Source organism: Anarrhichthys ocellatus, unplaced genomic scaffold, assembly GCF_004355925.1.
Source record: "Anarrhichthys ocellatus isolate YVR2014 unplaced genomic scaffold, GSC_Weel_1.0 scaffold15, whole genome shotgun sequence".
Taxonomy (NCBI): Eukaryota; Metazoa; Chordata; class Actinopteri; order Perciformes; family Anarhichadidae; genus Anarrhichthys; species Anarrhichthys ocellatus.
In genome coordinates this window covers 7670599-7681453 of record NW_022280045.1, presented here as the reverse complement: position 1 = coordinate 7681453, position 10855 = coordinate 7670599, and the positions used below count along the sequence as shown (strand labels likewise).

Here is a 10855-nt window from a genome sequence, read left to right as displayed (position 1 = left end):
ATTATATATATATGAAAATGAATGATTTGGAGCAGCTTTAAAGTAAAAAAGAAAACGTATTTAAGTTTATTAAGATTTTAAACACAAACTCAACTAATCTGCTTCATCAGGACTCTGTGGGAACACAAATACAGAAATCTTACATGTGAAATAAACGCAGCTCTTCTTCAAACCGTGGCAGAAAATGTTGCTGTAAGACCCCGTCACTTATGATAAGAAGCTGATTGAGATGATTAAGACTGTGAACAGACACCTGGTACTACACATCAGACTAAAGGCACGTCATCTTTATGACTTGCATTGTCACGGGTTGCACTCTGACACAATTCTTTCGAATGCCTCTGTCTTTGTCTGGCACCCGTCACTGCACACCATCATAAAAATAATCCTAAAAGGACATTTGAGCCCAAGCGATAAAGTTTCAGCATAGCAACTGTTATTGCTGTTTTTGTTGGCTAATGCATGCTCTGGAAGGAGGTCGTGAATGAATGCGGCCATTACAGTCGCTCTGCATGCTGACAGCCTTCAGCCATTACAGCCACCTGGCACGTCTCCACGCCGTCGGCCCAGAGCAGCAGTTGCGAAGTGACACGACTCCGTCCGTAACCAGATCCAGCTCTGATGAGTGGAACATTAACAGCTGCTCAGGAGGGTGTAAGAGAGGGAGGGCAGTGACAGTGTTGTGTGCACTCCCCAAATGTGTTCGCACAGATGAAGGAGAGGGAGGCAGAATCCCAGTTGACTTCTTAATTGGCCGCCGGTGCCAGATGCCGGCCTCGAAAGGCGGCCGGTCCGGGCTGTAACAGTGTCTCAGCAGCCAGGCAGAGCTTTAGGCACGGCTTTAGGAGCCCCCTGGCTCCATTGAGTGCTCCCACGGGTATTAGGTGCTCCAGTGTTGTGCTGCCTTCCCTCCTCTCTCTCTCACACACACACATACAAGCACCCTTCTTCTTCTTGCTCCATCTTTCCTGCAGAGCGCTCTGAGGCATTGTCAACACCAGTCAATCTGAGGCGAATTCAGACGAAGAAAAGCCCGAGGGTAACAAAGGCCCGGGCTTCTTTGTGTTGAATCTATTCACGCCGAGGCACTGATGTCTGGCTTCTCTGACGCTTCATGCAGTGTTGGGATTGAGATTCCTCCGCCCTCCTCATTTATGGCGTATTGATGTCCTGTAAACTTCCAGTTAGCTATCAAATAACTGTAGCCTTACCATCTAACTACCCGCCTCTAACCTCTTGCTCTTCACCCTTTCACCCTTGTTACGCAATGCTATTTATTCTCAGAGGAAGAGGAAACTAGGTTGGAGAAATGAATTCACACTATTCAGAGTCTGTGTGAAACACACAAAGATGTACTTGGCCGTATGACGGTACATTTATTTGATCTAAAAACAGGAGCACACAGACGCTTCACTCCGAGGTTAAATAAGGAGAGTGAAAGTTAAGGTAGTGGACTGACATTAAAGTGGAATCTGATAAGCGAACAAGAAGCGGTGGTACCGCAGCGTGAAATGGGCTGCTCACAAAATGATTAAAAAATCTTCCTGTTTGACATTATTTTTGATCCTTGGTGTGAAGCAGGAAAGGAGTTTTTAGCGATCTGCTCTCCTGAAGAGACAATGTTCGAATTAAATTACGGCTTAGTCTCACACACGGCAGTGTTACGTCTGACAAGGACAGAATAATATATTTGAGGGGTAGCTCCTGTTAAGTGGATCAGGTTTATATGTAATTCTCCATCCGTAGCAGAGATGTCAAATATGCATCAGCTGAGTGCTATTTGAGCGTAACACCTGTTAAACATTGACCCATATATAAACAAAGATCTGGGGGTGTGGGACTTGGCGATGGTCGTGTTTTTGTCATTTAAACTCCTCAAATAGTTATTCTTGCTGCCTGTCTAGACGATGCAGTGTTTAGTATGCAATACTTCCTGGTACTTTTTAAAGAGATGTTTTTTTACTGAGTTATTCTGCTCCGTAGAGAGGTCAGAGGTCAGGTTCTGCTCCAGAGTAGCACTCCTGGATCAGGTTGTTGTTGTATAATGATTAACTCACTGAAGGCCATTTTTGCCCACAAATTTTATTCTGCAGTATTTAAAGTTGAACTCGCCTGTATCCAAACTTCCTGTCGCCCCTCCAGAACGAGCCATCGCCAGACACGAGGTGCGAGAGATCGAGCAGCGGCACACGCATGACGGTCTGCGGGAGCGGGATTCGCCGGCCGTGACGCTGTCCGAGGGCGAAGACGACATCGTCATCATCTACAACCGCGTGCCCAAGACGGCCAGCACCTCCTTCACCAACATCGCCTACGACCTGTGCGGGAAGAACCACTATCATGTGCTACACATCAACACCACAAAGAACAACCCGGTCATGTCCATACAGGACCAGGTCAGAGCTCACAGGCTTCTTTGACATGAATCCACTCTTTTCGTTTGTAATGTAGAGGCCTGGTTTCTTGGTGTTTCTATATTATTGTCACACACAAACTGTGCGTACTAAAAAAAAAAAAAAACTACTTTTCAGTTACTGTAATAACAATCATGATTTGGTTCAGGTGCGGTTTGTAAAGAATGTGACCGAGTGGAGGGAAATGAAGCCGGCTTTCTACCACGGACACGTCTCCTTCCTGGACTTCACCAAGTAAATACGCCTGTCTTGCTTTATAATGGCAACATTGTAGAAACAGTTTATTCACCCTGCTGTGGCTTTGTGCAGGTGACTCCACCTGGTGGTCATTCACAGCTTTTCTCTTACACAGTGTCGCGTAGTTATCTGAATGTAGCACAGTGCTGATCCTCTGAGCTCAGCGTGTTTCAACCACAAAAGAAAATCTGTGTCTGTCTTTTGAGTTCACATTTGAGTGCCTCAACCCATTCACCGTCATTTCTGTCAGGTTTGGGGTGAAGAGGAAGCCCATCTACATAAACGTGATCCGGGACCCCATTGAAAGGCTGGTGTCCTATTATTACTTTCTGCGTTTCGGGGATGACTACCGGCCCGGTTTGAGACGCAGGAAACAAGGAGACAAGAAGGTTGAAATTCATAAATTGTCTCATTAAAAGTCAGAATGAAATTAAATTTGACAAATTAGTGTTTTCTTCAAAACTGCTCATGCATTGTGTTTGTGTTTCAGACGTTTGATGAATGTGTATCAGCCGGCGGCTCAGACTGTGCTCCTGAGAAGCTCTGGCTCCAGATTCCCTTTTTCTGTGGTCACTACTCTGAGTGCTGGTAAGTGTTCAAAGACCTCACAGTGTTCAGACAACACTGAGTCCGAATTATGATCGGATATTTGAAACGATAGAAACAAAACTTGATTCAGCTTTAGTTATCTTTCGTCTGTTTGACTGTTCATAAGGCTGGTGATAATCTAGATTTTTATTATTGTCAACAAATTCCATAAAAATAATTAAATCAACAAGGAATTGATCCTACGTGTTGTTATGTGTAGGCCTGTTGTATCGTATTCCTCTGTACCAATGGGGCCTATTGTCCCAAAACTAAAAACACATTGTTAAAATACGTCCACCATTCTGGTGCGTTCATCACTCACTAGAGCACCAAATGTGTTCGATGGGATAAATCCACAAGTCCCCAACAAATACAATGTTTACTTCTGTTTCGTTTACGTTAAAAACTACAGCGGCCAGCTGTTTAGCCTTTTTGTAGCTTTACTTTTAAAGAGAAACTTTATTCCTGTGATGTTTTTAATGGTAAAGTCCTTATGTTTGTAATTCTTGTCCTTGGGGTTTATGTGCCACAGAAAGGTTAGAGCGAGACAGACTCCTTGTTGGTTTTGGTCTTTTCAGTTGGATTTGACAAAAAAACAGACTATCGAGAATCTTATCCTTATTCTCACCTGAGGCAGTTCAGATAGTTCAGGAGGAATGCTGTATCAGTTTTGTTTAATAATGCACAACATTAAACCTCATAGTTCCTTTCCATCACTGATCTCCTCAAGGTCTCTGAAAGCTATCTCAGCCTTGATTTGTTATCTCTCTACATGATGATCTGTATCAATCTCTCTTCTCCTCTGCCCTCACTTTCCCTCGTTTAATCTCTCCTTGACTCTGCCCTCCATCTTGTAACACTCTACCCTCCTGAAGCAGGTAACTCGCTGTAGGTATCTAAAGCACCTTTCACACAGAGATCCTGAAATAATGCCGCAAAGAAGATCCGCCGTTCGCAGGATTTTGCTATGATTGAGTTCACTGTGGTGCACTAGCAGCATATTAAAGCAGCGGAGAGCATATTGGAAACATTAAATAAATACTGAAGAATAGAAGGCGAAGTCGCTGCCGGTCTTCTAATACCGAGTTTAACGAGGCTTTGCCAAAAAGTTACTTTATAGGTTTAAACAATCTACTTCCTTCCCTATTATTACATTTCCTGACCATTACAAAAACCTGCCACTGACTTTCCATCTTTCCTGCCTCTCACCTCCTGTTGTCTCAACCCTCTCTGGATTCTGTTCATGTCTCATTTTCCTGTCACTGTCTTTGTAACTTTCCGCTTGCTCTCTTGCTCCCCCACAATTTCTGTCCATTTTCTGTCCTTTGCATATGTTGTGATCATTTACCATGCAGCAGAACTGCCACTATTTTAAGCACAATACCAAGAAAACTAACCACATGCAATGAACATAATCTGTGCAGGAACGTGGGCAGCCAGTGGGCTCTGGAGCAGGCGAAATACAACCTGGTGAATGAATACTTGCTGGTTGGATTAACAGAGGAGCTGGAGGACTTTGTCATGATGCTGGAGGCCGCGCTGCCACGCTTCTTCAAAGGAGCCACCGAGCTGTACAAAACAGGTGCCAACATCTGCTGATCAGTTAGAAACCATTTGCTTTTCCCTTGCACATTTTTGTTTCCCTCAGAAATTGTATAATATATTGAAAAGCTACCTAATGGCTCCCTCACATTGCAATGCTAAAAGTGTCTGTGTGCTGTGGTTGCGTATTAGCAGTCTGAATTGCTCCTCTGAGAACTGAATTGTGATCAATATGCACTCATGCCTCCCGCTGATGTAGTTACAGATTAGTTATGAGTGCAGCCAGAATGAATAATGGCGAGCACAGAAGAATTAAATCTGACATTGATATAAATGTACTATGGCTCAAGTATGTTCATCATTTTTAGCAGCAGATACACCCAAGTACTCAAGTTAATCAGGTACTTGTGCAGTGCCCGTTTTTAAAACGTGCCGGTTCAGAACTGCAACACCACAGGCCAAGCAAAGCTTTCTCGCAGCACACACATACAACTTTTCACTCAACACTCCACTTCCTTGGGTCCTGAGAAATTCACCTGCCGTGACATAGTTGCATCACAGACCCAAGTCAGGTCTTCATGGGACCAGACTTAACCGTTGGGTGGGTTAGTTAGGCAACCTGGGCCTGGGACCCCCAACTGAACTTGCCCCTAAAAGCTATAGAATTATTATGATGTTTAGAGATAAAACATATTGAATTATGTTACTATTCTTACTCATTCTACCCTGAAATATCTAAAAAAAAAAAAAGGCTCCCAAAGCGCTTAGAAAATATGCAACTCAACTGTATACGTCTTACTGTGTCCAGAGGAAAACATCTGGGTACTACATTTAGCTGACAGAGAAATGTTACTGTTTACGTTGCAGATTCAGATTTGACTCACAAAATATAACAATTCAAATATGATGCATTATTTTTCTTTAAACTATCCAGCATCAATTAGAATTGTAAGCTGCACCTTGAACAAACATTAAGTAAATTTAGCTACATTGTGCTGAAAATGCCTCTTTTACTATGTGGGATTTGATAGTTTTACTTTTGGTGGTTAATACTTACTTATTCAGAGCATATCTATGATTCAGTTCGTATTTGCCGGGATTGCCTCCACACACGGCTCTCAAATATTTGATTGACATGGGTTGTATTCAATCTTCACATCATCGTCAATGAAATGGGAATTTCTGTATTTGGTTTTCTGACTGTACTCTCTGTGGGTTGTGACCGATAATTTATCTAACATTTTATCTTTCTTTATTTGATGCAGATTGTAGGCTTTGTATGCTGATGTCTACTGTGTGTTTATTTGGTTTTACGCACTTTGGTTTTTTTTTTAGGATGGAAATTGTCATTGTGATCTGTCAATGTGGTCGTACATCCCACAGTCGATGCATAAACCAGCAGAGGAATAGTAATTAACTGTAATTAACTGTGGAGATTCTTTGCTTTATAGTTAGATTCATTTAATGAATTTGAAGACTGTCTCTGTACAGAAGTCATGCACTCTCTTTCTTATGCTAAATATGAAGCTATACATTAAATATGACGTTAAACCTGAGAAACTGTTTGTAATGACCACAATGACAGTTATGAGCAGAAAAGCCTTTGCATTACGTGTCAGACTCTTGTTTCTTGTGGGCTAACAATGACATGTTGTTGATACTGTAGTTAATACCAGGAAACTAAATAATTAGGATGATTTATTGTTTAGGGCTCAAAGTTTAGTTATGCTGATAGTCCTATTATCAATAGTACCCATGTTTTTAAAATCCAGTAACAAAAAAAAACTTCATAGAATTCACCAAAAAAAAGTACTTTTAATAAATGTAATTGTAGTAACATTTAACATGATAGACCATGTGTGTGTTAATGCACCCAGACCCCTTTAATCCTCCTCCTCTTTCATCACAGGGAAGAAATCCCATCTGAGGAAGACCAGCGAGAAGAAGCCGCCCACGAAGGAGTCGATCGCCAAGCTGCAGCAGTCGGACATCTGGAAGATGGAGAACGAATTCTACGAGTTTGCACTGGAGCAGTTCCAGTTCGTCAGGGCACATGCTGTCAGAGAAAAGGACGGGGAGCTCTACCTGCTGGCACAAAACTTCTTCTATGAGAAAATCTACCCCAAAAACTAAAGAGGCACATGTCCGTAGAAGAGGACACTTTGTACAGGCTCAGTGCAGTCTGAGATGGAAAAAGAGACGGAGGGTGAGACTAATAGACAACAGGTGACTGAGTGGCTGCTTTGTACTTGTGATTGAGAACATAACGTGGAGCTGCAGAACCACCTGCCTCTGGTGACAGCTGCCTTATACACACGTCTGTGCCAGCCAACTGGACAAGGAGCTTGTGTTTCGTTGGCAGGTTGTGTTCCCAGCAGCCCCCGGGGCCTCCATTCCCCTTCACTTCCATGTCAAAGGTCGTTGGGCCAGAGAACCTCTGCCGGCACGTGTTCCAGAGATCCCCTGTCCTCCTGATCGGCTTCTCTGTTCTCCGATCCAGACTAAACATTTCCATTGGCTCTGTACGGTTTGGTTGTGTTTGGTTGTATTTTAACTCTTTCCTATGGTGACATGCTCCATGGTGACACAACATCTCCACGCCTCACCACCACCACTACTACTAACCTAAAGAGTTTTTAAGTGTAAGAAACTGACTACTGTGCTGTATTATTGGACTTGAATGAGAAGTTTTGAGGTTTTTATGAAATAAAAATCCTGTGACCATGGACTATTTACTGGGACAAGTAAGTGCGTATGTTTTATACTGTACTTGATGTGTTTTGTTGGACATAATTGCGCAGCGGCTATGAAGGCAGACATGATGGTATTGAAATGTGTATGAACACTATGGTGAAGATGCTGCTGCTGTAAATATTTACTACTTTTTCCAGTCTGATTCATTCACATGTAGATTTGCTACAGTATAAGATTAACCCATTTATACAGTTAGTTCTTTCAACTCATTTCACTTTTTAGTCTCCATTTATTTTTCTGTCTTTTCTTTTCATTATAGAACCAGATAGTCTGTAATATGCCAAGATTTTGGGAAATACTTTCATTTGCTTTCTTGTCAAGAGTTTAATCAGGAGATTGTTACCACTCTATTGTCATTCCCTTAGATAAAACAGCTGTCAGCAGGTTAGCTTAGCATAAAGACTGTAAACGGGGGGATCAGCTAGCCTGTCACTTTCTTATAACGCCACCATAACACTGCAAACTTGTTGTTTTTTCACATCAGTTTTTGTATATAGGTGTTAATTAGTGAGCCTAAAGTCTGCTTACAGAGTGGTATCAATCTTCTCACCTAATTGGCAAGAAAGCAACTCTGTATGTCCCCAAAGTGTTGAACTGTTTCATTAATTCTTTGCTGTTTTCTTCACAGTTCTCCACATAAAAGATGTTAGGTTGGTAATAACTTTCCATTTTGCTTGTGTAGTTGTCATCTCTCGTTTCTTGAAGATTGGGGTTTTAAAGGCCTTTTATTGGCTGATTAAAGTTCTTGTCTACCCTTTATAAATTGCTGACTAAAAGTTTAAAGTGACATAATGTTGTCGCCTCAACTAATTCACCTGAAAGAGCCGTGCAGATATATTCTACTGGACGTACGGCCACATCACGATTCCTGAAGTATTTAGATATAATTAAGAATAGGTACTCGTGTTTATCTGAGGACAAACTGTAGTTTGCCGCTCAGTTTTCGTGTGCCTTCTACACTCCCAGCTCTCCTTGTGTTACAGTTTTGTCAGATGGAACATAAAAACAACACGGCTGTTTTCGTCTTCTGATTGGCAAACGAAATACACGGAACATTTTTTTTAATTTTTTTAAACTACCAGAGATGCATGTGTGTTCTTTGATTGAATATAAATGTTGGTGCATCATCATCAAGTACAACAGAGCAGGAAGTGGTAAAGACAGATAACGCTGCTGCTGTGAGAATTAAAGCTGGATTACTTCAGAGCTGGTATCCTGCAGAGGGAGATAAAGAGCTGCCAGCTTCTGCTCCTGCCTCCGACTGTACGTGTCTGTGTGTTTATCCATTTTAACATCCTTTCCATCTCCTCAAGTCTTTTGTCAGTATTTGATATGGTGATTGCAGTGAGTTAAATATGTCGGGGGGGACATAAAACTTACTATACTATACTTTGAAACAATTTAATATAAAAGCACAGACGGCTGTCATGCCAACCTGAATGTATGTAAAAAAACAATTATTGTGGAAGTCACTATACTTGCAGCTGAAAAATAAAGTGAGAGCACCGAAATGACATTGTAACATGAAGTGAGAGGAGTCACTAGAGGCCAGAGAAAGTGTTTATATGACCCAGTGCTGCCACTCCGTGTTACTCACCCCTGCTCTCTGATAATCCCTGGACAGTCATCAACCATTGGACTCATCCCCATTAATCTCACATCATTTTCCAGTTACAGCTTTCTGGTTTTGGCCCTCTGACCCAGATAAACATGGAGGGTGCCCCCTCGGTAACAAGCAGATCAGGACACAGTTTCAACCCCTCTGAGGCCTTTTATGAGGTTGTAACTAGAAAAAAATCAGAGGTGGCTGCTGAAAACAACTGGATCTAAAACACCTTGTTGTAGGTGTTATTTGTTTCCTTTTTAGTCTTTACGAGATTATTTATCCAATATGTGGCTACCACTGTGTCATTTATGGTCGATAGTTTCAGTTGTTTGGATGCTATGAACCAGTAAACAATCAAAAATGACATCTTCTCCAAATGCCAAATCTTCTGTGAAGAATTTTAGTTAGTCTGTTGATTATTTTCCAGTTTATACAATGTAAAAAAACCACTAAAATCATATTTGTGTGGGATGTCAGGATTTAGAATTAGTCAAATTCAACTACTCCACACATTTTTGGCAGATGTGGCCCAACACTCAAAAACCTTTTGTCCCCTCACCTGTATGTTTGACCTGCAGAATGATGTGTGTGCAGAATCTGACACTAGAAAGCTTTTCACTTTAATCTGCTGGAGGGGGGGGGGGTTAACATGTGGAAGCTACTTAATGATTTTGTGACATCGTCACGACTGGAAGTCAGTCATGGTCCAAAATGCAACTTACACGAGAGTGATGTGAAAACACGGAGAAAGGACTTTTCAGTGAAGTAGCAGACAAAAAATATTAACATATTTAATTAGTATTCAAAGAGTATTTTTATATGTCTTGAAATTGAAACATTTGAGAATATCTCTGTCAGTTTAGCCTTTATTAGATAGCAAACAGTACGGTGGAGAGCCTACAAAAAAACCAAGAGAGGGCAACAGGCAACAACAAATGTCCCCAGTCTGTGTTTTTCAGCTTTATTACCACAGTATATATTATATTTCTACGATATACTGTATAGTATATTTATCTGCTAACACATGTAAAAAAAAAAATATAGTATGCGATATGGTATAATGAAAACGTGCGGTTGCAAGACATGGCTAAAATTCATTATCAGGTCACAGAATCTGCTGTGTCACAGCATTTGCTGTAACACCAGAAACCAGGGACAACATGGGCCCCAGACACAGAGGCATCCTTTATGCATTAGGATTTCTCTGAGATTTTACAACCTTGTGGACAACACCATACCTGCCCAATGAAACTTATGTCACCGTCCAATTAATTATAGCAATAATCATTATGTTTATTGAGTAACAACCCACAGATAATAGTGTTCATTCAACTGTAAAAACAGAGCTGGAGAAAGGCTGAACAACACAGACATGTGTCTTTCTGATAAAGGCTGGTATTAATTGACCCAATGGTACAGATACACCATATCTTATCCATTCTTTCGTCCCTCACCAAACACTGCACCCATTGGGTAAGTGTAGGTTGTGGATTTTACTGACGGACCACATCGATCCATACATAAAAGACAAAACCATCACGTCCCGTCTGAAGCACCTGTCCTCAGTCAGCCTCTGCAGAGTGTCACCGTGGAGGGATTTCAACCGGAGCACATAATTCATCCGTCTGCCCAACAAGGCCTCTGCCATTTTTTTATTGAGTGGACAATGCTCAGTTAATGAGTGAGGAGCCGGCATTGTTTTCCCCGCCAATAA

General features: G+C 41.6%; 1 protein-coding gene across 1 annotated transcript in view; it reads left to right on the top strand.

Moving 5' to 3' along the window:
• The window catches only part of hs2st1a (heparan sulfate 2-O-sulfotransferase 1a), a 27730-nt gene extending 18941 nt beyond the window's left edge, over positions 1 to 8789 (top strand). Inside the window, exons 3-8 of the mRNA XM_031854894.1 lie at positions 2143 to 2396; positions 2563 to 2648; positions 2902 to 3040; positions 3142 to 3239; positions 4664 to 4821; positions 6691 to 8789. Of these exons, the coding sequence (XP_031710754.1) occupies positions 2143 to 2396; positions 2563 to 2648; positions 2902 to 3040; positions 3142 to 3239; positions 4664 to 4821; positions 6691 to 6914 (959 nt within the window). The 3' untranslated portion in view covers positions 6915 to 8789. The remainder of the gene's footprint in view (positions 1 to 2142; positions 2397 to 2562; positions 2649 to 2901; positions 3041 to 3141; positions 3240 to 4663; positions 4822 to 6690) is intronic.
• Positions 8790 to 10855: the final 2066 nt, after the last annotated feature.